Genomic DNA, 27,819 nt, shown 5'->3' on the forward strand with positions numbered 1-27,819 from the left:
AGCAGGGCCACCCAGTAATAACAGAGGTGTAGCTAGGTTTTGTGGCCTATAATACACATATTTAATTCGCAACACTAAGAGCAAGTTGATACGTTTTCTGTAATTACAGGCCTGTCAATGTTATATCTTCTTTTACACAACATTCAGTGCCTGAAACTAGCACTACACAGTAACTAGAACAACTGAGGACAAGTTAACCATGGAATTCAAAAGCATACACACACAATTAGCTGTAACTTCTCTTTCCCAGAGGAGCTGTTTTTTCATCAAATATATGAATATAGTAATAACCACTTAAGCTACTACGATTTTCTTCCACAAAGAAGCTGAAAAAAAACAAGCAGAGTTGAACACAGCCTACATTTATTTACAAATACCTGTTAATATTTTCTTGGAAGAGATCAGGGTTAAAAGCCAAAGCCCATTCAAAAGCAGGAAGAATTCCAAGCCTTGCTTTGCAGAATCAAAGTGGTCACCCTCTTATGAGGCCATAAGAGAGTGTTTGCTTCAGATTCCTGTATCACTCCTATGATGTTGCAGAACAGCAATAAATAAACCAAGCAGGGTAACTGATCATGGAACTATACTTGTCCCATGGAAGAAAAGGATGGGTCACACAAGTCAGATGGAAAGAACTCTGCCCTGCTACAGCTGCTCCCATTTGAGGACAAAGCACAGAACTTGACCCTTGCACTCTGACCATTATCTCCATTCAAAGGTCACCCAGCTGATAGTGAAGTTAAGGCAACAGCCCCACAGACCCAGGAGCTGGATCATCACAGCCTGAACAGTCTCAGGTAGGATTTCTAACAAGTCACCACTCCAAAGTAACCAAACCCACAAACAAAAGTACAGAAAACTCTCATGGATTGCATGTACATTCCTTTACCTGGATGGACTTACTTGTGAATCCAGGTCTTCTCCCTTCACACACAGGTTGGCATCAATCACGTTCAGCCCAACTAACAGCCCAACAATCACTGCCCCTTCCTCCTCCATCATGAGTGCGTGATACTCATAAAACTCACTGTGTGGAGGAGAAAATTGCATCTTACTGGTACATTCATTCTATATGCATCCAATAAATTAATCATAAGTGACATACACATCTACATTTTCTCTTATTGTAGCCTTACTACAGCACCCATAAAGATGAACCGGCCCTGCCCATACTTTAACCTTATAAATATTTAAAAATTCAAAGTGCATGGTTTGTCTCAGAGGTTATTAAAAACAAGGATACTGCCTTAGGCTCCAGATGGCTGGTACATTGTGGGGAAGATGACAAGACTTACTTTCATTTTGAAAGAAAACAAAAAAAAAGACCAGAAAAGGCTCCTCCCTACACCTGCTATTAGCCAGTCTTGAAGAGGACACTGCAACAAATGGACACTTGGCCACACTGATTCAGACAACTCAAGTTGTTAAGAAGCACTGCAAGCAATGCAAAGGAAGAATGGCAAAAAATTACCTTTTGTGGAAAAAATGCATGGAATTTAGTGAATATATGCTTGAAATTCAAGGATCCAAGGAAGAGATTAAATGGATAAAAAAGAAACATAAACGGCTGAAATGCTAAAAAGGCTGTTAAAATATTGTCATAGTTTTGCACCAAAACCACTACAAATACAAATACTTCAGTGAACAAGAGAATATCAGCACTTTCTTCTCCTTGCATTTTAAATAAAAATTTTAGATTCTATGTAACAAACTGTCTTTTCACTGGAGAAGTCCATAGCTGGTGAACACCAACAACATCCTGACATACCAGTGTTATCTAGGCACAAAGTCAGTCTTAAAAATAGTATAGCTTACAAAACTGAAATGAAGAAGCATTCTTCTCCATTCGTTCTTAATGACTCCATTGGACAGAAGTTATGCCAGGAGAAAGCAATATCAGTGTTAGAACTGTGAAAGCAAAGTTCAAAGCAAGAGTCCTCCTTCCAATGGCAGCTCAGTGGAAACCACACACGTGGTAGGGGTGAAGTTACCTCCTCCCCAGTGCTTATTCTCCACAGCAGGGGAATGCAGGATTATTTTAGAAGACTAAACCTCTAAAAATAAATTGCAAACAAAATCCAATGAGTTGTTTACCTGAGGAGGTCTCTCTGAATGATTAAACAGCGAAGATAATCAGCCATTTTCTTCTGCATCAGTGCCAACCGCAGCCAGGCCCGGGCACGGCCCAGTGGCGTCCTGAAACAAAGGCCATGAGGACAAACAGCCCCAAATTAACAATATATTGATTAAATCATGCTCTTTAACACCTTATCAGCAATTGGTGGTGGAGCAATTGGTGTTTCTGAAGGGGTATTTTAAACTATTAGTTGAGCAACACCATGTGGAAAGCCATAATGTTTAGACTTTTGACTCCAAGCTTTGGGATAACAAAGATTTGAGCTTGGGAGCAGACCCTGGAAAAACAGGAGAGCCTGATAATCTTGAAAGTCCTGTTTTCTGCTGAAGTAAAATGCTTGCAACAGTTGAGACTCCTTTCTGCAATTTGTTAAGAGTTGAGGGGAATGCAAGAAAACACCCATCACAAGCCGCCTCGGCAGCTTCCCTTCCCAATCCTACTCTGTGGCTCTGCCCAATCCCTATTCAATCCTGCCTTTAATTGTGTACAAATTCAGTACTATCTTAGGAAGACAATGCCAAAAAACGATGAAGACCCATGTAACTGGCAAACACTAATAACCAGCAAATTACACCTGGACCTTTAGACCTTCCTCTTCTAATGCTTGCATACTTAAAAGTGGTAAGCCCATCAATGAAAAACCCCTCACAAGTTGTGTCAGGATAGGAAGAGAATAACACACCTAGCAAAGGCTATTACTTCCTCTGGCCTGCCACAAGAGTAAATAATAATTTACATTCCTGTGTGCACTAGATAAGGTCTAAAGCTAGAAATTAGAACCCTTGTGCTGCCTTATACCAGTCAGTGCAACCATGCCCTTTTGGAATTTCATGGATTGCCAATTATAAAGCTAAATACACAAGCAGACTGCACTGGAATGGGAAGAGAATAAATTTATAACTGAGTCGGACTGTGCAAGCAAGAGTCTCAAAAGCTGCCTAATTCTTTCCTCTTTGGTATGTCACCTGGTGGTTTGATACAGCCTTTGCAGACTGCACTCACCAATGTCTGCTGAAGTTCTTGACTGCAGAGTGACTGACACACAGCCTGCTCCTTTTTGTTGTCCCCCTCCCATTCACCTGTGCTCTCCCCAACATCAGGTGCTAGCTCTTCAAAGGCTTGATTAATGCCAAATGAAATCATGAGACACCTGCAGAGTCTCAATCAGGTCCTTTATTTTCCTGCTACATTTTAACAAAACTACTTACTTAAGGCCAGGCAAATCTCTGACACTTGCTGCTATTTCCTCAGCTTCTGGATATAATTTCTCCACAAGTTCCAGAGGACCCCAGATGGTTTTATTGTAACTTAGAAAGGATTTTCTTACTATGAAAAGAAAAATGAAGTAACTGAATTAATTTAAATCACTGCAGTAGCCTCCTTCATAATATCTGGTGTGTGAAAGGGTCAACTGCTGAGTCCAGAATTCCAGATAACTCAACTGAAACACTGGTCAGCTCACCAGCATCCAAAACCAACTTCCAAATTACTTTGCTGTGAATTTAAAATTGATATGCTAGGAAAAAAAAAAAATAAAAGGATGTCTAGCTAAAATATATACTACATACATACATGAAGTCGGTAAACCCTGGATCACTTACAACAAATGCTGTACAAAAGAAGTTAGTAAATATGTGGTGAAGAATTAATCATTACACTACTCACTATAAAAGGTGACCATTTAAATTTTTTTCCAATTCTCTATGCAACACTACACCTTTTTTATCTACTTCCAGAAAGAAAGGAAATAAAATGGCATGTTTGGGATGAGAAATATGCAGCTAGACCAATTTCCACACCTTTCAGGCCATGCTTCAGGCAGTGCTCCATGACAACAAAGAACTGCTGCAAAGGTGGGTAGTCAGAATCCAGAGTGCGCCCAAAGCTCAAGGCTGATTCAATGAGTCCTTTGATACTCAGTTTAGCCATGTTTAATAAATTTGCTCTTTCTACAGCTGTAGGGTCCTTTACAGCTAAGACAACAGAGAAAAAAATGTTATGGTTCAAGTTTTAGGAGCGACACAAAGAAATAAAGTGCTTCATGACCACCTTGTTAGAAGGAAAACTTACCTTAACCTAATAAACACAACAGAACAAATTCAGTAGGTGCTATAAACCACCATGCCATAGAAAAAGCATCCAATCCAAAACACATTCTTAGTGTTTTAACAGGTGAATGAAAACCCCAGGTTGGGAATGTCAGTTCTGAGGCACCACATTGTCCCAGCAGGCTCAGAAGCAGCCAAGTCACTGCAATTAACACAGCAACTCTGCTGCACGGCTGCAAACACTGCCCCTCCCACCATATCAAAGCAGCCTTCCTGTTAATTTATGGATTTATTTGGTGTATTACAGCCTACCTACAGAAGCAGACATCATACTTTTTATATAGAATCACTTTCCACTGTAGCTTTAATTGCACAGTGACACAAACACATGCCCTCCTTCTCAGGTTGTTCAGAGTCACTGCCACTAAACCAGGAGCATTTTCTGGAAAATACTACACACTGAAAATTCATTCTCACCTAGCCACAAAGTATTTTCTACACAGAAAATCTTAAGAATTAAAGGTTTTGCTTTAACTTGAAGTTTTTGGTAAACATTACAAAGTGTATACTGCAAAAATATATTTGAGGATTAAATCTAGTCAGTAAAAAATCCATAGCTTTTTACAATCATCTTAGTAGGACAGAATGGACAAGGCTCCTCTTCTTAGAAATCCTGCTACTGAGAATGGAGTGCTCAGGAAATTCTTAAGCTCATTTTCCTTTATAATAAAGCAATTCAAACATTCAGGCCAGACCCTATATTCTAAGAGACAAAACAAGCCCCTGTTTATTCTCTATCATTAAAGTAACCTGGAAAGAAACAAAAGAGTTGATGATTTACTGTTTAATTAAATTCAACAAGTGAAGTGAAAAAAACCAAAAATTTTTTTTAAGACATTGAGACACAGATGTCAAAATATCTAGAAAGACCTGAGTCTGAGAAAAAAAAAAAAAAAAGTGAGCCTGTTCCTTTGCAAATCTGAGTATTGGTATCTGATACAGACTGTATCTGTCTGCACGTCAGAAAGCACAAAGAACCCAAATCATCATAACAGATGGGCATTTTCTCAGCTCCTCAACAGCAGTGAAATTACTTGTCTCATTTCCTGCAGCCTTCAGGTATTTAGGGATTGGATATTAGAAACCCTGAAAACTACTTTCTAATATTCTGTTTCTCTAGCTGCCAGCCAAATACCCAACTACCACGAAACATAACCTATCTCTGCTTTCTAAGAAAAATAATGACTGAGATTATGTATGTGAGACAGCCTTAAAAACTGCTTTTATAGTTCCCCAGAACTTCCACAGAAAACCCCAGGAGACATTAGAAACAATAAGATAATGAGAGACAGGGCTCTGGCAAAACTGTACCCAGTTAGCAGCCACAGCTCAGTGCTTTGTCTGTTCCCTGCTTCCTGCTCAGCTGCTGGGGTCTGCCCAGCTCTGCCAGGAGCAGCGCCAGCACAGCATCCCCGGGACGGGGGAGGCTGCAGCAGCAGCCGTCCTGCAGACATCCTGCTTTTCATCAGCTCCGCTACTGACCGTATTAAATAAAGGTGTTAGCGGAGGAAACGCCTTGCTCAGTGCAGACTCAGGTGGGTAGCTCTCCCTTGCTACATACCCTATCTATTTCCCCAAAGGCATCACGAAAATTCCTTTGTCAGGTGACCTCATTCCGACTTCTGGAGCTGATCCTCTCCAAGACAGACTTCTACGTCTGCTGTCCGTTTAATTATCAGCCCTCGCTTGTTCTTTCTGAGGCCAAATCCAGTTTAGCTCTGTTTAAATTGTGATCTACCTGCATGTTTTTCTTCATCTGCTTCTTTTAAATAATAAATAGCGAACCATTTCTTTTAAATTTAAAATCAAGATTTAGAATTTAACACCGCCTGTGAAATCCTAAATCGCAGCTGCCGCTCGGGTACCGTGTGGGGTATTAGGGAGAGCAGAACAAGCTCTGCAGGGCTCTCCTCCCCGACAGGGCTGTGGGCAGGTACCCCCAGCATCTCGGAGCCTGGGCCCGTGCGGCGGCACGGCTCCGCTGGGGCCGGGGGCTGCGGGCGCCGTCCCTGCGGCAGCGCCGGCCCGCCCGGCCGAGCCCTCAGAGCCCGGGCACCGCCCGCACTGCGGGCCCCACACCGCCCGCTGCCTGGCCCTGCCTCGGCCCCGCGCCGCCCGCCGCCCCCGCCCGGCCCGGCCCCGCTCCCGCTGCCGCAGCCCCGCTCACCCATGGCTGGAGAGGAGGAGCCGCCGCCGCCGCCGCTCCCTCAGAGCCCGCGGCTCCTCCCGCCCTCAGCCCGCGCCGCGCGGCGCCCCCGGCGGCGGGAGGACCCGCCCCTGTCGCGACAGCCCCTCCGCCCCTTGCACCGCCCACAGCCCTGTCGCGACAGCCCCTCCGCCCCGGGCACCGCCCCCAGCCCTGTCGCGATAGCCACTCCCCCCCGGCCACCGCCCGCCCCTGTCGCGATAGCCATTCCCCCCCGGCCACCGCCCCCAGCCCTGTCGCGACAGCCCCTCCGCCCGGGCACCGCCCGCCCCTATCGCGACAGCCCCTCCGCCCCGGGCACCGCCCCCAGCCCTGTCGCGACAGCCCCTCCGCCCCGGGCACCGCCCGCCCCTGTCGCGACAGCCCCTCCGCCCCGGGCACCGCCCCCAGCCCTGTCGCGACAGCCCCTCCGCCCCTTGCCCCAGCTGCCCGCCCGGGAGCGGCATCGCCCTCAGGGCTGGGCAAGAACGCCAGGGCAGCCCTGGGCACAGAAACCTCGGGCAGGAGCTAAGCACAATCAGGCAGCGCAAACTTGAGGCTGCTCTACCCTTCGCTTGTGACATAAAGCTTCGATCCCTAGCCTTTATTCCAAACGATAATTCTGTAGCATTGGGTAACATGTATCAGAATAAATATTACTCTAGAAAAATCTGCGAGTTTAGTACCTTTAAAGGTAATGTGCTGGGGAACCAAAACCAGTATTTAAAAAAAACATGTAAGTTTTTTTAGTTTAATTTTAAAAAGCCCTAGAACGTGAATCTGGCTAGAAAAGAACCAAAACTCACTGAGCTGTTTATCACCAAGCACATTCGTCACATCCAGATGGGATCGCAGCTGATGCTTACTGCACCCTAAGTGCTATAATATGCTTTGTTTAATAATTATTCTTTTCTTTGGGCAAGGCTAACCAGCAACCGGTCAGATAAAAAGGTGTTCTTTACCTTGCCCAGCGTCAGTGACTGCACAAAACAGCACAAAGGGTGTCACTGCCTGGGCCTGCAAGGAAGGACCAAACCACAGGGTCAGAACACAGCCCATGGTGACAGGAACACTTCTTACAGCCACCATTCCCAACTCTTACAAGGAAAAAGGAACCTATACATTTAAACATTAAACAATTCTAAAATACTCATACTCTGCTAGTCTGGCATAAACCAGCTTCCTTTTTTTTTTTCATTTTTGGGAATCCCAGCAGCACATTACACAGCAGGCATGCATCTGCATGTTTTCCAGCAGCACCAACAGCTGCTTCTGTATGAGGAAGCTGTTTTAAAGGCAGCACGTTAAAAAAGTGATCCTTTACTGCTAGAAGATACTCACTTGCTATGTATATTCATTGAAACACAAAGTATATTAGGGAATCACATCTCAGTTTTGTTTCAGACTACCAGAGCATAACATGGTTTCATCTGTAGACTCAGGATCTGTTGCTCAGTGTAATTTTTACCACATGACAAGGAAGGATGAATTTTTTAAGTGGATAAGGAAATGTTCTTGTGTTTGTTTCTCATGCAACTTCATGATGGGATGGCAATACCCTTAATTTATTTATTAAGTTTTTAATAGCATGCAAACCATTTCCTAGATAAGCATTGCTTGGTCTAAGAAAACAGATTAGCAAAATCTTAGGAGCTTTCTACCCACAGTTCCTAAACACAGAAAGAAAATCTCTTCTAAAAAAGTATTCTGATGTCACTACTATAATAAAGAGTATATTTTACCCTATTTTTTTCATCTTTTGAAAGACCCAGAGCACAGGCACAGTTGATGAAGCAATTATTTTCACCTGAAAAAGGCAGATATCCTGTCAACTTTTAATTATTGTTGCACTGTTATATTTGCCTTGTACAAAGTGAAGTATTAACAAAGTATAAACAATTTTAACGAAACCAACAGCAAACTTTTATTACTTCAAACATTACAAAAACTTAGGGAGCAGTTTAAAAGAGTGAAAATGCCCACATTTAACAAGTTTGTCTGCAACTGTATGCACACAGCTACTTGACATTGATCCAAGAGAAAACAAATGCTAATGATTCTGAAAAATCAAAAAAAAAAAAAAAGTTTCCACCAGCAGCCTTGAAAAGAAACTTCTCAGTCTCTTTGGTCTAGAATATGAGGTAGCACAAAAAAACTAACAGAGATATCTCAAGTAAAAGGTGTTTTCTGTTGTTTATATGCCATCATCTTTTAAAAAATAGAACCTGAGCATGTAAGCTTCTTAGTCAGCAAGCTGCATGTCTAGTTTTGTTTCCTGGGAAATTTTTGTTTTGAAGACTACAGATCAGATAAACTGAACACAAGAGTTCTACTGTGAGGCATTTCACTTCAGACTGATCTGCTGAACACATAAGTTAATAGCAGGGGATTAAGTGAATCAGCATCACATTTCTCCCCGAGGTATGCAAAATCAAGATATTAGAAATGTCATCAAGGGATCTTCACATGAGAGATTAATTACATTATGTATATAAATATAAAAAGAGTTCAGCATTTTTAAAAGCAGGAGTAGACTTCAAAGGACAATGTGAGGTTTTGAAGAAGAGGAAGAAGTTTTTTCTATTTTTTTTCCAAACAGCACAACACAGCACCTTAATTAGGAATTCTAACAAATGGAATTATTGTATGTAAACTATGTTTTCAAGTTTTTAAAACCAAATTGAGCCCAGAAAACTGTGACTCAGTACAAGATTGTACTACACTCCCTTCCTCTTGAAGTGCTTCCCCACTCACTTCTGCAGGTGGTGTAACTGTTCATCAAGGTAACAGAGAATATAGCAATATCCAGTAGTGGAAGGAACAGAGTGCTTCATATTTCTGGTTTGTCACAAGTAAGCTGCATGCTTTAGTTCTGTAACCATCAGTTTTTCCAAGAAATATCTGTTATTCTACTGAAAGGAAACTTCCAAATAATTGAATGCTTCCTGTTTTGGCTGCCTACATACCCAACAGTGCACATCAGGACTGATACCCCAAATATCAGTTATTTACATTAAACAACAGCAGAAAAGAAGATACAAAGGCCTGCAAAACTTTGCATCTTCACACTCATAAGATGTTACACTTGTGGATACCTTCATGAGCCCCAGCTGGAAGATTCAAGATGTAGCAAGTTAAGGAAGCACTTTAACAACATTTTGCTTTCACAAAACCTGTTTGAATATGCATTGGTGTTTGCAAAGAAATCAGCCAACAGGGTTCTTTCTTGTTTAAATAGGAGATGGAAACAGCAATAGCTAAAGCTTATTCAGTACAATGACAGAGAGAAAGAAAAAAATTACCAAGTAATCTGAAAGTGATGCTATTTTCCTTTCTACCAAGATTATTCATGAAGCAGATGTGTTGAGTGGAAGAAAGCAATCACACTGATGTTAAGATGCCAAGAAACTCGAAATGATCACAGGAAAAAATGCAAAAGCATTAAAAATTATAAATTCAGGCCTCAAAATGAAAAAATTATGTCCAAGGTGACTTGCAAGTCAGCATTGACTTTTTCTGCTGTTGAAAACAGAGAAGGTTCTAAACCCATCCACTAGTTTTATCTCAAGTACACTTCTGGCAAATCTAATCAGCATGTTTTGTGCTGTGTTGCCAATCACTGTTAAAAGTATAACCTAAATAATCAAAGATCTTCCCATTCTTACCTCAAATCTCAGTAAGTCAATCCTACCTTTCCCCTTTCCCAAATTAGCATGGAGAAAAAGGATATCATTGCTTGGGACTGCAAATGGCAGAGGAGCTTCTCCAGGGGAGGATAGCAGCACAGGGATGGAACACAGCCCACCATGACCAGCTTGTGCTTGGCTCTGGTGATGGCAACATTCAGGCGGCGCCAGTCCTTCAGCAGGCTGCCAAGCTGGAAAAGAAATGTCACTTGCTTTTATTTTTCCTACTTAATGGACACAAACCACTCATCTTCAAAAAGCATCTAAACTACTAAAATTGACTGGAACAAAGTTAAAATGACCAACTTACATTTTCATCAATACTGTTCCTAACAAAAGACACAATTATGATACTTTTGTCTCTTCCTTGGTATTTGTCAACAGTGTTAACTTCCACTCTGTTCTCCTTCCATTTTGCCATCAAATCAGTAATTGTTTTTAACTGATGTCTGTAGGGTGATATAATGCCAATGTCTGAGGGCTTACAGCCAGCCTGAATGAAGAAGAAAATGGATAAAAAAATCTGTCACTGAAGTTGGCTTGGGAAACTCAGTACGGTCAGAAAGATTCTTCTAATTGTTTTTTTTTTTCTAAATAGTGCTGCAAGATATTTTATCTAAATTAATGGAACTGTAGGTGTAACTAATATTAACTAAAGGAGATAGAAAACATCAGTTACTGCAAGCTCTCAAGCTTTGTCTTAACTTGGCACAAAGACAGATATCCTTGAAATCCTCATTTTTCTTTCTTCTTTAAACTGCAAGGTGAACACTCAGAGCTTCTGGTCGGTATTTCTAAATGAAATAAGGAACAAAGGCAAATCCTCTCCCCTCCCTCCCAAGGAAGACCTCATCTCTTAAAAGAATTTGGCATCCAGCTTTTGTTTTTTGCATCTCTGATCCAAGCAGGCAAGGGACAGGGAAGGGAATGCAGACTTCAGGCTCCCCACTACACAGACATGAAGCCAATCTTCAATTTATCCTTACATTTATCCTTAAGATTATCCCCAAGAGAGCTACCCAATACATAAAGTCACCACTACTAAAGCAATGTAAAAATATTAAAGGTCTCCCTCCAAATCATGTAATAAAGTAAAAGATACCTTAATAAATAACGATGTGAGGAAAAGCACTATTTTAGCTTCTGTCACATTGCTTATGCCACCTTTTTCTGCATGTTCTGGTGCTGGGACCTTTAAAAATACAAACAGAAAATAATGACTTTTGCTGTCTGTAAAGGAGTACTATGTTCTGTTCCTAACTCACTGGGTCATATGTGGATTTATACTAACGGTATTAATTAAAGAAATAAAGTTAAATGCTAAATTTTACTAAACAGAAGAGCCTGTACTGTACATTAACTTCAGAATACTGCACTTGCAAAACAAATTGGAAGAATTCCCAAAATTATTTTCTAGCACTAGCTTTTCACCTTAATAAACTGCCAAAGCTTAATCCTCTGACTTTACAGTTCAGCATTATAGATCATAAATCAAAAAACACAAAAATGGACGTTTTCCTGCTGATAAGGTAAGACAGCAAATTATATTTTACATGGGACTTTTGCTTTACCACTCTCCATACAGCATTATTTACAGTGAATTTTCTTCATTCTGTGGCATAAAGGATAATTTTTTTGAATGTTTGAAAGACTACTTTTACAGCTACAACAAGAACTATCCAAAATGGTAGTATTAAATTGTATATAAACTCCCAACTTTTAAATAAAGGATTCACTGACTTTACTATTTCTTAACTATTACCTCCCATTCTCAGGAATCTCAGGATGTAAAATCTTGTCATTGTAGTGTCACAGTTTTGTCATTTTTTCTCTTTGCTTGACTCCTGCCTTCTCTAAAGTTGAAGTAGGGGGGTATTCATTCCAATAGCAATGAAAAGTGTGTTTGGAAGCCTCCACACCCCATGTGCTCAAGTTCTCTTAAAGCAGAAGAGAACTGTTTTACTGCAGTTAATTTCTGACCACACTGGCATTAGTGTAGCTAAAAACTACACAATAATTTCAGGAAAGAAGTTCTAAAAGGTGCATCATGCTTATGGTAACACATGCTTACATTTATTTCTCTTGTTCCCATAGGACACCAGCAGAACCACCAACAAAAACAACTTGGGCCTAGAAATTCTCAGGAGACTTGCCCTAAATCAAGGATGTCATTTTTCAAACTGCCAGCCCCAAGCTGCCAGAGAAGTGCAGACTGAAACAGGGGTTGGCAGAGAAGAAACAAACAGATTTCCCACTGCTGTCACAAACTTGTTGCATTGTTAAGCAGAAAACAATAGAGGCTTTTTCTTCATTTTTTTTTTAAAGCCAGCATAATAAATGTAAGCTTCCTGGTGGTGTCATGGTGTTTTTTCCTCTTCCTTCTCTCTCTGTTTGTATCCCTCCCTGCCAAGTCTACTTCTTCAAAAGCATTTCATGGTTACACTGTAAACAATACAAGGGGAAAAAAAACCTACTACAAACTTAAAGGAAATAAAAGCTGGTTTTGTTTGTTGTCATGTTCAGTGGGGTTTTTTTCATTTCTCTCTTCATGACTGCCACAATACATGGAGTTCTGACAAGAAGTCCAAAAAGAGAAATTACATTATAGCCTTATGTCTCAACAATTCTAGAATATTTTGGAAATAAAAACTTTCCTCCTGGCTCCATGAAGAGGACAACTGTCTTACTCTTGAGATGGGCTTTCTAGGGAAAAAAATGGAACAGAAACTCTACTTTTTTCATTAGCAATTTTGCTATGATTACTAGATAAACAGTATTTCAGCCAGATTCTTATTAACAGGCCTCTTCCCTGGGACCAACTGTCTGCTTTCCTGGGAAAGCAACTGCAGCTGTCAAGGTATTCCTGGAAAATGTCTCTGTTTAGTTTAGACATTTTTAGAAATTTCTCTAAGTCATCAAAGTAAACACTGCTTGTTTTTAGGTCATTGAAGAGATTCTATCAGAACTGTTGGAAAAACCATGAATCCTGTACGATGTCAAAGAGAGCACAGGAACACTGGTGAGTTCTGACCAGGGTTAGCATAAAAGATCATCAGTTGATATAATTATTGGCAAATATAGTATTAACAGGAATCAACACAAAACCTGGTAAGGAGGAAGAAAGACTCAAATCATAATCCAATCACCAATGACAATTATTAGAGACCACAAACAGGTACTAATTTATTAATCTTTTCCTCCATGCATTTAAACTCTTCCTCATTTTTCCTGCAAGTCAGTTTCTGTGCAGATTTTTTTATCTACACTAGAATTTTACTTTCTCAGCAAAATGTTGGCTCTCCTTGAAAAGACACACCTAAACCAATTTATTCATCCCTTACACTTCAATGTATAGAATGTCTGCAAAATGCCATGGAGAACTGCAGTTCTTGCTGCCACTGGCACACAGCTTTGCCACCACTGACCCTCAGCCAATGGAAACAAGGCCATTCCCTGGTTGCAAGGACATCCAATACAGCTACACACTTTGAATAGGAAGAACAAAGGTTAAAGTCCATTCAATATTTTCTGAAATAGTACCTAAATCCAAGTTTTCAGCTGCTCTCAGATGCCACGTTTCCAGCAGCAGCTGTACCACCTCTGCTCAACTCTGCCAACACCGCCAATGATGTTTTTGTGTGCTGCACACTTCATATGATCCTGGGAAAACACTTTCTGAAGTTCCCTGTTTTACCCTGCCTAAGCTGAAAGAAGTTTTACATGTTGAAGAGCATAATGAACTTTACCTTCTCTGTGTTCAGAAAACACACAGGTGTGTCTGGATCAAGGACTTCTTTCAGCCATGTCTTTGAAGCATCCCCAAAGTCCAGTTTCAATTTCTTTAGGTTGGGCAAGTTAACAGTGGCATTTGACACCTTCTCTGAGCCACATTCCAATTTGCCTTCATATACAAGCATGTTACTCAATGACATAATCTTACTAAAGATTTAAAGAACAAGAAAAGGCATAAAAATCTCACCATTTCAATACCACATCAAGAACACATTTTAATAAATAAACGTTGAAAGTACCTATTCATTCTGTATTGCACAGTTAATTGGACAACAGCATTTTGGTTTTGTTCCAGCCTTTTAAATAAGCTTTCACTCATGCCAAGATCTCTGTTGCAACACAAAAACAAAAATCAAAATGTGTCAATCAGAACACTGCAAGAGCCTTCCCATAATCTGTGACTAGTAATTGTCCAGCAGCATTTTATCTTACCTTGCTTCAGCATTCAGCACAAGTGGAGGCAGCTGCTGATGATCCCCCACCAGCACAAACCTTTTGGAGCAGAACAGTGGGCCCAGGCAGATGAGCTGGCTGATTTGGGAAGCTTCATCCACAATACAGAAGTCAAATTGCTTCTGAACAAAGATGGGGTGATTCACTCCCATGCAAGACGTTGCTACCACTGGCTGAAAATTGAGACACACTTCAAGGATAAGGTACATTTTATATCCTTTAGCACTATATTCTCCATATTAAAAGAAAAGATATTTCCCATTAAACTAAACTAAACTCTAAAATCACAGAAATCAAATTATTAATCCTTGAAATCAGATCAGCATCCTTAGACATATATTGGCCTGACATATTCTTATATCAATTGCAAGTGACAAACAAAACCAGCTTTAGAGCAGACTGTAGCAAACTTGTTCTGTCATGTGTTCAGAGTGATGCCAGATTCTATTAATGGAGGGTGCTGAAATGACTACTGTGAGAAATCAGGTGGTTTGGGGTTTTTTCCAATACTGAAGAGAAGAAAAAACAACAGCAGCAGCACAGGTCTTCCCACTGCTGTGCTTCCACTACAAACCAAAATGACCAAAATAAGAAATGCTAAGTCATTCCCCTTATGAGTTCAGTCATTCCCCTGCAATACTTATCAATAAAAAGTAAATGGCATCTTTTGCGAAGTTGGCATTTACTCCAACTACCATCAGAATTCATTCTGTCAGTGAAATTAATTTAAAGCTGCCACTGACTCACATGACCCAGCTTCCATTATGGTTTGCATTAACATTCATACAGACTAATCTTTCAATTAAAAATAAGGATTTGGCCAAGTCAGCTCCCAGCATTCCACTTCCACTTCCCCATCTGCTGATTGTACTAATGGCACAAGGAGCACCCGTGCGAGGGAGAAGGGACAAACAGCAGCAGAATGTAAATGCTAAAGGAGGCTGCAGTAGCCCATTCACAAGAATTCAGATAAAAGCACTGGAGTCTTTGGGGCTTATTACTTACAATGATGTGTTACTTTGTGTGGACATAAACAAAGCATCTCAACTTGCAAACTTAATGTAGGTCATTACAGGCTATAAAGAAATTGAAACAATGCAGAGGCTGAGTATCTCTGTCAGCTCAGATTTCTTACAGCAGTACACACCCTTGGGATGGGTTCCTTCTCTGCAGCATCCAAACAAAAATCTAATGTAATTATCTTTAATAACTTGAAGGCCTAGCAAAAAAACATTTTTCTCACCTGGCTATTATAGAGCTCTTCCAAATCTGTTACAGACTTAATTGATCTGGACCTGCAGATTTCTTCTTCTGTATATTTCTGAATATCTGGATGAACCTTCTGAGCTTGCCCCAAGCGCAAGAAACCAACTTTGAATTTGGCCAACTTCAGCAGGACATTGTCCACAGCCGTGTGTGTAAAACTGGTCAGAAGGACACTAAAGCCACAAGCAGAAAGAATTCTCACCTAATGAGTGGCAAAGGGAAAGAAAAGGACAAGCTGTTAAGGAGAAGCAGAAAAGGATTCATCTGCAAGAATCAACAACCCCAGGTTTGCTAAGGTACAATTTACAGTGCACAAGTTACTGGCTGTTCATAGGAGTTCCTCTTTCAAGCTGTAATTCAGGATTTGAAGACTTGCTGATATTTGGAGCCAAAGAATGTTAACACTAAAGCATCACAGAAATGATTAAATATCACACTTCAATCTCCTTCCTCCCACATACATTCCTACACAAGCAATAGTCCATCCTACTCCACAAAAACCAATTTTAGTCCTACCAAATATAGGTTAAGCAAAAAGAAGTGTGTTTTCTTCCTTGAAATTATACAGATACGGTTAGATTAAGTCATGACACTACACAGTTGGTTTAATTTTATCTAAATCTCACCAAAAACATTAAACACTGAGGTACATGATCTTACCAGAGCACATATTGTGGTCGTTTTTCCTGTTCCAGGCATACCCACAATAAGTGTGTAGTCTTTTGAAAGTAGCACTTGTTTCATTGCCTGTTTCTGAGGCTTATTTAGACCTTTCAGAAGAAAAAGCAAAATTAAATCACTACACTTATCATAACTGTAATAATTACTAAAGTCACAGCAAAATTGTAATTTCCTCCTTCACTAAAGCCCTTAATAGAGATAAGAACTGAGCAAAGTCTGTAGGTTCTAATGAAGATATGACATTAAATATAATACACAAGATAAGTACTAGAAGTTCTGCACTGTGGTCCTAGAAATAAGTCACTGAAGACATTTTTATTTTTAGACCTTTGTGACTTCTTTTTTCTAATATTTTAATTGACCACCTCCATATACTGTGTCTGGGCATTTGTGTTTGATCATACCTCTTTCACATCCAAACACACAGCTCACAGCAAGGGCTGATGAGCAGCATGTTGTTTAGAACAAAAATTACAGCAGAGCTGGTTTGCCCCAGTCTGATGCAAACAAGCAACACGTTTCAGATATCTGGACTAAGCAAAGCTCAAGCAAGATAAGACTTCAAACTGAGTTTTTATAAAAAATTCAATTTGCTCTAAAACAACTCAGTTATATCTGTTTTCACAGAAAACCCTGTCAGAGAACAAGGAAATATTTCCACCAAATACAAGATACTGCTTCATACCTAAACAAGTTTTAAGTAAATGCCACAAAGTGTGATACCATAGAGCTGTCAACAAGTGAGAAAGTGATTGATTACACAAGTGAATATTTCCACCAAAGCCCATCTCCTTCCTCCCCCTCAAGGTCAGCTTCCTCCATCCCAAGAGCTGTCTCTGTCCATTCACATGACCCTCTGCAACTGCACACTGCAGTCTCTAGCAAAAGTAAAATAAAGCTGTGAACAAGGACCTGATCAGGTCTTCATGTGGTTAAATGAGCCTTCAGCTACTTGGAAGACATGCAAGGCTAGAACTTGGTTTTAATTTTTAAGCTGAGATCTATCACAGGACTCCAAACTAGGAAAAACTCCTTATATTTATAGCATAATAAATTCTTTGGCTGTAGAGACATACTACTAAGCAGAGTATTTTGGGGAAAGTCACTTTGTACCCTTTAAAATATTTGCAACAGTTTCCTTTGCTTCAGGAGGAAGGACAGAGCTCAAGTGCTGAATAAAACGTGGTTTCTGGAAGTCAATTATCAAGTTGCGGAGCCTTTCACTGTGGATAAAAATAAGACAAAACTGAGTTCAAATAGGAGTTACTAGTTGAGAAACTTCATCTGAAAATATTGAAAGCATGAAATTAATTTGATTTTTCATACCTGACTGGGCAATCTTTCATCAGTTTAGAAAGATTTTTAAAAGGGACTCCTGTACCAACATCACCTTCATCATGATCCAACCTAAATACAGTGTCCTTGGGGAGGTTTGACAAATTCCTGAAGGATGACAAGAACATGGATGAAATAATTTTGTTTACCAGCTGTATGTTGATTAAAGACTTATTACTAAATGTTAAATGGAATCTTCCAAAGATCCCAGAGCGAAGCAACAGCTAACTGAAATACACTATTAACTGATCTAAAGAAAGCATGATCCCAATGAGGGATAATAAAACATAAGCCAAATTTAAAGACAATAAAGACTGAACAATGAAAGTTACTATTAACACAGTAATCACTATATCCATATAGATTCATGCTAGAGATGTAAGTAAATAGAGTTAAAGTGTGCTTTTATTCAAATAAACTAGTTAAATAGGCCAAGTACTGGCAGTTTCAATCAAGGCAAGAGAATTTCTGAAGGGAGAATTTCTGAAGGGTACTACTCCAAAGCCAGTGATGCCTTGTGAAGGCTGGCCTAGAACAGAGACAAGATGGAGCTATAGAAGGAAGTAGGGATTTATCAGAGGCCTCAATGGATCCACCTTGGGCAGCACAAGAGCCCAGCCAGGGCTGCACCCCAGGTGAACCAAAAGGGTCACCCGGTCACAGGGTCTCTCACTTTTATATGTTCTGCTCCATTTGCACCTTGGAATTCATTATCCAATTACAGCTTTAGGTTATGAAGCCCCATCCTGCTTGTTTTTCTCTCTCCAGCCCACGGTGTTTGTGCTCTTGGGCCTGAGATTTGGATCATTTGTCCTTGGTCCCCAGCTAGAGAAGGAATTGTTTTGTCTCCCTGCTCTGTGCAGAGAGCCACCATTCCCTCATATGAAGCCCAGACCCAGCCACTAAAGCAAAATCTGAAAAATATAAAAGCTAAAACCTGAGGTATCACCCGTAGGAAGAGTCAGGACATGTCACAGCTTTTTGGACACCTAGCAGCACCCTTCCTCAAGACAGTGCCAGAGTGTTTACAAATAGATACTTTTCTTTTTATCCTGTTACCTGCCCAACAAACAGGAGACTTTTGTTCCACTGACTTCTCTAACATAGCCAGTAGCCAAACCAAGTAAACCCTTTTCCTCTCCACTCACAACCACTCGATCACCAACCAACAGGTTTGTTCCAGGTATGGCACCATTTCTACGCTGGAAAAAATGTAGATAATGTCCCTCAGAAACTTCACGGACTTCATCAACTCTGATCATGTTTCCAACACAATCTCCAGCCTTCTCTCTGAAAGTATTAAAAAAAGAAATATTAAGGAAAAAATCCCACAAGTTAAAAAACCACACCACCCACAACAAACCATCAAAACCAAAATACAAAACAAACAAAAGGAAGGGAGCGTCATTGTCATGAGTTTAGAAATTAAACCTTACTTTTCCAAAGAAGGTGTCATCCATATATTTTTATATCCCTTTTTATGCTCTCCACTTTGCAGCTCCAAGGTTAACATCAGATACCAGAGGCTGAAATACTCCAAGTGGGAGGGTTTCAGGTGCTGGGTCTCTCTGTCAATGACAGGCACCAAAGCAGGAGGAAAGGCCACACTTTCCATCTTCTGCTCCACAGCTCTAGAGATAGAACCAGCCATAGGAAAGGCTCAGCCTGCATTCTTTTTCACCTGCAAGTCCATATGTACATAACAACAATCCAAATATCTACTGTAACATACCAGACAGATTAATTTATTATTACTTGAATAAAGCAGAATCTGTATCCTTTGTTCATATGCATAATCTTGTATGAGTAAATTCACATCATCTCTAAGATTTTGAAGGGCAATAAGTTAATCAAAGACCAAATAAAGGCATTTCAAAGACAGTAACATATACATTTATGGAGTCTACCTTTTACTCCTTTTATTGTAACACACAAATACTATTTTGATATCTAGCTAAGCAATGGGGATTTAATAGTTAATACACAAGCAAACTTCAAGTCAACTTATTCTAAAACTAAGTATAAATAGATATTATACCAAATCATATATACAACCAGAGAGAGAAAAGCTTATTCAGAAGTAAATGGCTATCCAGTTATAATCCTGCTGCTGCAACAATTGAGTATTAGAAGCAGGATTTCACAGAAACATGTCATGTATCCCCACAAAGCTCCCTCAACATACACTTTTACCCCTATAATTTTAAAAATAGTCTATTTCCACAAGATTACCCCAAAGGCTCTCCTTTTCTAACAAACATCATTTAATCTCTTCCACATACAGTTTTGGTTGTTTTTTGTGCAGCATAGAGACTAAAACTTTTAACAGTTGTTAAAACAATTCAATTGTGTGGAATTTTATCAAGTATTTGCTCAATATGTCTGTTGACCAGGAGATACAATAACACTTCAGCAGAGAAGTATCAATGTATTACTTGTGTAATGCCCTACAAGAAAACAATCTTCCACAGAATGAACCTGAAAAAGTGGTTATCCAGCCAGAACTCAGGCCCAAAGACTGCCTTTTACAGAGAGCTGCAAGAATATAGCTTTTTAAACAGATCTGCTATTGTCATCAAGTATTTTGTTGAGACTTATCTCAGATTTTGTCTTGCAGAAAGCATACCCGAGTAAACATATTAAATCTTTGTGAAATCAGGAGCTGAATTATAAAAGTTATAGAGAAATCTGTGGAAGATTCTTTTGGGATAGAAAAAGTCTTCAATATATACAAAACTGTCAACCACAAAAATGAAATTATTACATGAAAAGATACAATTATCCAATCGCATTTAAAAACATTAGTCAGACTTTTTTTTTTTTTTTACCTGCTGTATAGAAAGCAGTTCTGCATTTGGGAGCAATATTTACACGTTTGACTGTCATCAATCACAGGAGGCAAAGCAGCAAGCTGTGAATTCTGCCTCCCCACACCAGATTTATAGGTACTGTGTGTTAAGTAGAAGGCCACATGATTTCTTAACTTCATTAATTCTGTCAAGAAATGGATAAACTAAGCTGATGTTTTTGCTTGTAACAATTTTTACCTCAAAAGTAATTAGCTATCAACTTTTTAGTCAACTAAGAACTGATTATTCACAAAGAGCAAAGTCCTTGTGCCATATTAATAAAACAACTGAATTCTTAACATAATCTTAGTAACATTATAACAAGTGAAGCATCCCCAAGTACAGCTATTTCCATAAGAGTAAACTTTACAGTTATAAAGAAAGATTTCAGTGATATTTAAGAGAATTATGGTTTGCAGAGAAGGGGAACAACTTTACCTCTTCGGTCCATGCGAGCTCCAGAAACGGGATACATTGTACCAGTTTTTAGATAAAGAAGAAATCCAGCTTCAGGATCTACTCTCCGCTCTAAATTCAACAACGTGTACAGAATAACCTGTAAACATATACATAAATACATACTGGAATACATATTATTCCAGTATAGTTGTCGTGGTTTAAACCCAAGCAGCAATCAAGTACCACATAGCTACTCACTCACTTCCCCATCCCTGCTGAGGGTTGAGATAAAGGCAGTTTTCCAGAAAAAAGAAAAGCCACGCATGCAAGCAAAGCAAAACACGGAATTCATTCATGGCTTCCTGTGGTTGGGCAGGTGTTCAACCACCCCCAGGAGAGCAGGGCCCCATCACGTGGAATGGTGCCTTGGGAAGGCAAAACTCCATCACTGTAAACCTTGGAGTGCCCCCCACCCTTCCTCCTTCTTTCCCCCACCTTAGTGAGTATGATGATCTGCTACATGGTCTGGGACCCCCCTTTGATTCCTGGGGTTCCCTGTCCTGGCTGTGTCCCCTCACTTCCCATCACCCCCAGGCTCCTCCCCAGCCTGGCCCTGGGGGGAGCAGGAAAGGCCTTGGCTCTGTGTGAGGCTCAGAAACAACAGCAACATCTGTGTTATCAGCTTGTGCTCACTACAAACCCAAAACACAGACCATGTTTACCTACTGTAAAGAAAACTATTGCTAACCCCAGTCAAAACCAGCACAGCATTAAAACCAAAACATATTCTAAACTGTGTTTAGTTCTTCCACAATTTATATGGTTAAACAGCCATTATTATCACAAGTCTTTTAGAAGCTGTAAGTAGTAAGAACTTCACCAAGGATTTAAATTAAAAGGCATCTTTAAAACATTATATCAAGGCTGCTACCTCTCTAAATCAGGCCAACTATATGGAAATATGTATAACCCTAGTTCCTGAAACAGTTTGCTTCAACCTCATATTTGAATGTAGTAAGAAGAGACTTTTTTCAGGATGAAAACCATAGGTGTGCTTGAAGGTGGTAAATGTTCTAATTAGAACTTCGTTCTAATAACTTCACTTTAGTTTTATACCAGCAGCTTTGGGCATGCCAGGATGAGCAATCAATGAATTTAGATTATACAACATACAAAGTGTTTCATACTCATAAGACAAAATAGATCACCTAACAAAAAAAGTACACACAGCCACTGAACAGCGACAGTGAAATTAGACATTTGGTGCTTGTACCTGACTTCTGTGCTCTATGGAGTTTGATTCCTTGCCAGACTTGAGCTCTAAAGGCATTATCCGAGACTGTACTCCAGACTGGCAATGGATTTTCACCCTGGCTGTAACATCAATCTTTCCCTTCAACCCAAACCTGGGAGACCAGATAGTCTCTTCAATGTCCAAGATATCTACAACCTCTATCTTAGAAGATACATCTTCTGTTTTTCCACCATTTGACCTAGGAAGAGAATTAAGCCAGAAGTTAACAATTTCACTTAATTATTAATATCTAAACATTAGAATTGTTGCAACTAAATATATAATATTTCTGCATTAGAAAGGGCCTTTGGACACTAACTTTAGAAATAAAATGCATTGAGTCTCACTCAATTTTCCCATTAACAGAGGAAGCAACATGTCAGAAACTAACTTCAGTTAGCTTTGCTATTCACCTAACTTTCAAAGTTAAAATGAGACTTTAAACTGTTTTTAATAGTTTTTGGTCTTTTCTCAATAACCACAATCTATCATACACTTGACAGTAGCATACAGGTTTTACTCAGACCTGCCATTTCACTGAAACTTTAACACCCTCTGGTTATTACAATTAACAACAAGAAGCCACAGACAAGAGCTCAGCAGCAGTTGAGTAAAATCACCATTTCACCAAAGAAATCTTTTATTAGTCAAGAAATGCATTTGATTAATAGTTGCATGTTCTGATTTGTAGTCTTGCTCATACCTACAGTAACTCCTAGTTATTCAGCAGCTCAAATACCCTTGCTCTTCTGCTCACTAAAAGCTCTGGTTTGTACCATGCTGTTCACAAGGATTTTAAGATTTTGAAGTCAGTTCCCCCTCAGGCTTCATATGTTGCCCAGAACTCACAATGGCAGCTGAACATACAGCACAAGGTCAGCTCTACGGTCAGTGATGCCATGAACTAGCTCCAAATCACCCAATAGATGTGCATAAGAAGTTCTAAAAATTTCAAGTGAATTAAACAAGATATACAACATAGAATGGTTTAAAATTTAATTCTGGCTTCTTACAGTTTTAGTTGCATCTTGTTTTGGTTTGCTGGATTGTGCATGAAGTCTTCTGCCCACTTAAAAAATGATGGCAAATATTCTTCTACTTCTTGCATTATTTGTGCTTGTTTCAGATTTAAGAGATACCTAAAAAAAACCCAAAACATGCACATTAAGGAAACAAAGTATTAAATCTGCTGCTGGTACTAAAGAGATTTGCCTCGAGTAGCAATAAGATCATTGGAAGTAACTGTCAAGTTTTTATAAATATCTATGAACTGTGGATAACAACAGGTGCATAGAGGTTCAGCTCAATTCCCCAAAGTATTAATGGAACATCTATTACAAGAGATATACTATACCAGAATATCCATTTCTGATGTAACCTTTGAAACAACAGGTACAGCACACTGAGAGCATCAGCATGACAGATGTGATGAAACAAAATTAACAGTTTGAGTGCAGGAAAGGAGTTCCAGACTAATGCATTTTAAAATGGCTATTCCTACAATTCGTACAACTTTGTAAAAAAATTAGAAAACCATTTGCTTTTAGTCTGGATATCCTCATCTGCTCCTTACACACATTTTGATAAAACATGACACAGAATCTAATTGTGTGGTACTAGATAATTAAGTGCTGGCAATCACTGGAAATAATGTCATTCTACAGCAACAGAGAAATACAAATGGATTTTGCACAAAAAGGTTCATAGGAGTGCAAATGACCACAGGCAGAAGACTTATGCAACTTATTTTTCCATGCCAATAAACAGTAGCCTACATATGCAAAAAGGAATTGCATATTAACAGTTTCATGGAGGCCCAGAGGGACATAAAGGCCTTTAAGTAATCTTAGCAGCCACAATTCAAAAGATTATCTTCATAACAGAACTACGAGAAATAAATCTTGCCACTACAACTTTAACTTCTGGCTCATCTGGGGCCAACACATATTGACACTGCCCAACATACAATTTAAAACAGTCTATATAGAATGATTTTTAATTTACATGAGTAGAATTGTATTTTAATAAAGCCTGCAGTAATATGTTAAAACTGACAGCCATTCATCTTCCCATTTCCTGAGGGAAATACTAAGCATTGCCTAGCATTTCTATCAGCTTTGCTGAGAAAATAAGTTAAAGGTCTTCTAACAAGTGAGACTTTAAGTAACCTGATACAGACATGAAATTAACAGACATTCAGTTATTCGTCAGTCACAAGGTTCTAGGCTCATTGCTGAGGATCATAATTAACTATTTGTCCCATTCAAATGAGCTTTGGGAGATGCCTGGAAATCTAATGTTACAGACACAAACACTGCAAGCTGCTTGGACTAAAATTAAAAAAAACCCTGCCACATACAGTTACTCCAAAAGACTAGCTCAGGTATATAGAAGTAGCTCAGCAGGGAAGGCAAATAAAATTAAACTACCAAAAGGGGAATTATCTTACTAAAAGATCCTCAATTTCCATTAAGCAAAGTCATTTGGCAGAATACTCTCCTGATACCAGCACTACATTTTTTAAAGTACAACTCAATCCGCTAGTTCAAAGTGTTCCTGCCCTATCTTCCAAACATAGAAGGCAGCTGCAATGCTACTTACATTTCTTTAAGGTACTTTTGTCCATACACAATTTTATTTGCTAGCTCTTGCACCTTTTCTTGTGTCAAGTTATTGGTTACTGATTGCTGGAAGATGTCATGAAGAATTGTCCCAACGAGCATTTGGTGCGAACCCGACTCGGAGCCCTGCAACAGATGTCATCAAACTTGAAGATTTATGCCCATTTCATGCCAACTTCTCTGCAAAATTTCTCTGCAATATTTGCTGCACATCAAGGCCTACACTTATTTAACTATAAGATCATGACAGCTTTCACCTCGCTAATGGTTATCTAGTCAAACCTGCCTGTGAGAGCAGCTGAATTGAAGCGGGTCACACCTATTGCTTTATCCCAACCCTGACAACGTCAGGATACAATCTGTGTGTGATTGGCAGGTGAGAAACAAAGGCACAGATTAAAATAAAACTTTGAGAAAGTTTTGCCTGCAGGCATTTCCTAATGCAAACACGTACCTTTACAATCTTACACAGATTTCTTGCATTAAGCAGTTTCCTGTCTGTTACCAGCTCACAGCAAAATCATTCCGTGTATCACCAACACGGCTCAGAAACCCATCAGAAGGGCTGGGCTCTGGAGACTCACAAGAGCTGAAAGTCACTACCAAACAGCTGAAAACCTAAACACTGTGGTATTATGGATCTCTTACAGAGCAGTGGATTGCACTCACAACAGGTGGATGGTGTTATCCCAGTCAGGACCCTGTGCATTGACTCAACAATCATTTTAACCCCCTTACTCCTCTAATAGAAGGTTGAAGAACATTTCATAGTCTTAATCTCCTGTACTTAATTTTCTTGTTCCAGTCACAGGTTCCCAGCCAGGCTGCTTACCGCTCTATTAAAATTTCCTTATTCATTTGGATTTATAATCCTGTCATGTCTGGAAGTTTCCATCAGCTGAAACTGGCAGCTGTTGCTTCTCTATTTATCAGCGTATTTCTCATGTATCAGCAAGGATACTACCACGAGACACTTTGCCTCTTTCCAAGATCGAGCAGCTGGATTCAGACTCCAGAGTCAGCTCACACCAATTATTAAATGAATTAGCTAAATTTTTCAAAAGCTGTTAATTTGGCCAAGCGTGGTTATATTTTCATATGGATGGCAAGAGGCAAATCCCTCACAAAAGATTCATATCCACACAAAATGCAGCAAGAGATTATCAAAAAAATTATCAGAATTATAAGTGGAAAGCCCAGTTCTTTAGACCAGTAGCTGTATTAAGAGTACTGCATTATTTCAGGTGCAAGTCTCAAAAAATCAAGAGAAGTTCAACCAAAGACAGTTTCCACCCCAAATTATTCTGTGCTGTAAACATTATGAATTGCTAATAATGACATTTCTAACAGCCAGATTTAACACTGAGCTAGGCCACCGGTGTGAGTGGAACAGTAAATCACTGAGAGTGTGGAACTAGCACTCACCCTGAAGCGCTCACTCAGCACTGCCCTCCTCATGCAGCGGATACTGCTGGAGATGGTGGTGCCCGAGAGCAGCAGGTCTGGGTACAGGACCAGGTATCCACTCTGGGCACTGACCACCCAGGTGCCAGAGCTGCACTCCCCTTCCAAATGAACAATGTCCCCTGGAACCACAGGGACAGACTCCCTGCAAGGGAATACACCCACACAACCAATGATTGCAAATGACAGACACAATGTATAAGAAATAACACGTTAACAGAGCAGATTCAACAGTCTTTGAAATGCTGGGTTGGGTTCTTTCAAGAAGTTGACTTAAAGAAATCCTGAAAGTGAGTAAAGGCATTTTTACAATGACAAAACTGCAAGGTAGCAATGCCTACTCAACATCAGGCCTCTCAAGATGATATCCATTATGCTAGCATACTGATAATATCACATTAAACAAAGCTTCTTTCAGGATCCCGTACCACTTTTAAGGCCGTAAAACTCAACTCATAGACAACACAAACAAAACTGAGTTAATAATCCAATATTTCATTCTCTTTACAACATCTATGTATCTGTGTGGATTACCAGCCACTCCTAAGGATGCACAGTTCTGTATCTTCCAGTGAGGGGGAGGCTGTAATTGTCAAGTGTTTCTCAGGGTCACTTCCATTTCTCTGTATTATGCTGACCTCCAGCACTCGGTATCTGTTGTTCAGCCCATTCTTCAGGATCGTATCAGGTAGGTCAGACACTTTCTTCTGAAAACTGAAGGAACAGCTAATTACAAAGAATACTGTACTGTTGGAAAACAGCTGACCTACATACAAAAAGAGGGAAAGCTTCAACCATAAATCAAATTTTACTCCCCTTCAACTTTTATAAATATTTTGTTGGGTTTTTTTTTAGTTCCATACAGGTAAAGTGTGGGAAATCTCAATAAACATTAAGCAACTTGCTATTTATTACAGTTAGTGCCTCATTTTTGGGTCCACATATCCATAAGCACTAGTAAACTAATTATAACTGTACTGCAGACCCTGTGCTTGTGAGAAAGCTTGTATCTCCCTGCAGGCATGAACTGCCACGGCCACACAAACACCTCGAACACGGAGCAGGGCATTTTTACCCATGACCTGAAGCTGTTTAGAAAACTGATATTGAAGGTGCAGTTTCCCATAGCCAAACCAGCGCTCTCCTGTACCGAGCTATGCCTGGGGAGCGGACGGGGCACAGCGCGACCACCCGAGGCAGCGGCGGCTCGGCCTCACCGGTTATCCCGGCAGCCCCGAGGAAGGCCTCAGACCCCATCCCGCCTTCCCGCGCCCGGAGCCGGGAGCGGTTTGCAAGTTCAAACCCCCGCGCTCCCGGCCGTCTCCGCCCCGCTGTGGCTGCCCGCACTCGGATGCTACCTCTCGGCCATGGCCAGGTCCCGTGCGGCGCTCGGTTCGGCCCGGCACGGTTCGGTTCGGTTCGGTTCGGTTCGGTTCGGTTCGGCTCGGTTCGGTTCGGCCCGCGCTCAGCGCTCCCTCAGCGCTCCCTCAGCGCCGCCGCGCGCTCCGCCAGCCCCGCCCAGCGCGGCCCGCTCGTCCAATGGGAGGCG

At 40.3% G+C, this 27,819-nt stretch overlaps 2 protein-coding genes and 1 long non-coding RNA gene across 8 annotated transcripts in view; 1 reads left to right on the plus strand and 2 right to left on the minus strand.

Annotated features, from left to right (window-relative positions):
* Positions 1–6,564, minus strand: part of RUFY2 (RUN and FYVE domain containing 2) — a 25,153-nt gene extending 18,589 nt beyond the window's left edge. For 3 of the 5 annotated variants that reach the window (XR_012056631.1, XM_030275582.4, XM_030275581.4), the window contains exons 1-5: positions 6,413–6,564; positions 3,937–4,110; positions 3,346–3,463; positions 2,095–2,196; positions 904–1,027 (exon numbers count right to left, since the gene is read on the minus strand). Coding sequence is in view for 4 of the 5 variants with exons in the window: in XM_030275582.4 (XP_030131442.4) it covers positions 904–1,027; positions 2,095–2,196; positions 3,346–3,463; positions 3,937–4,110; positions 6,413–6,416 (522 nt within the window). In the remaining variant the exon portion in view is untranslated. The remainder of the gene's footprint in view (positions 1–903; positions 1,028–2,094; positions 2,197–3,345; positions 3,464–3,936; positions 4,111–6,412) is intronic. The other 2 variants (XM_030275583.4, XM_072930789.1) reach the window with 2 other exon arrangements.
* LOC115495717 (uncharacterized) lies at positions 5,591–12,473 on the plus strand. Its single transcript, XR_003961016.4, has 2 exons — positions 5,591–5,780; positions 12,211–12,473. It is a non-coding gene; the product is annotated as an uncharacterized lncRNA (long non-coding RNA).
* DNA2 (DNA replication helicase/nuclease 2) lies at positions 8,330–27,782 on the minus strand. 2 transcript variants are annotated; one of them, XM_030275580.4, is made up of 21 exons: positions 27,629–27,782; positions 26,805–26,984; positions 26,232–26,415; positions 24,787–24,932; positions 23,199–23,324; positions 22,165–22,384; positions 20,931–21,048; positions 20,472–20,637; positions 19,080–19,274; positions 18,703–18,933; positions 17,635–17,751; positions 17,422–17,531; positions 16,288–16,397; positions 15,605–15,829; positions 14,341–14,534; positions 14,148–14,237; positions 13,863–14,055; positions 11,219–11,308; positions 10,427–10,609; positions 10,161–10,307; positions 8,330–9,556 (listed from the first exon to the last, which is right to left on the minus strand). In XM_030275580.4, exons 1-21 carry the CDS (start codon positions 27,637–27,639, stop codon positions 9,500–9,502), a joined length of 3,093 nt encoding a protein of 1,030 aa, XP_030131440.4. In that variant the 5' UTR covers positions 27,640–27,782; the 3' UTR covers positions 8,330–9,499. The 2 variants fall into 2 exon arrangements, with proteins under 2 accessions (XP_030131440.4, XP_072786888.1); XM_072930787.1 differs by lacking the exon at positions 27,629–27,782 and having other exon boundaries at positions 8,330–10,307; positions 26,909–26,984.
* Positions 27,783–27,819: the final 37 nt, after the last annotated feature.

The sequence above is a fragment of the Taeniopygia guttata genome, chromosome 6 (assembly GCF_048771995.1).
Source record: "Taeniopygia guttata chromosome 6, bTaeGut7.mat, whole genome shotgun sequence".
NCBI lineage: Eukaryota > Metazoa > Chordata > Aves > Passeriformes > Estrildidae > Taeniopygia > Taeniopygia guttata.

Bases quoted from the DNA above. Each gene is read 5' to 3' on its own strand.
- DNA2 (XM_030275580.4), bottom strand. The intron at 19,275-20,471 runs GTAAAAAAAAAA...TTCTATCTCTAG, and splicing joins AACTGCTTTCTATACAGCAG to AGCTGTGGAGCAGAAGATGG. The intron at 10,308-10,426 runs GTAAGTTGGTCA...TTTCTTTTCCAG, and splicing joins GGAACAGTATTGATGAAAAT to CTTGGCAGCCTGCTGAAGGA.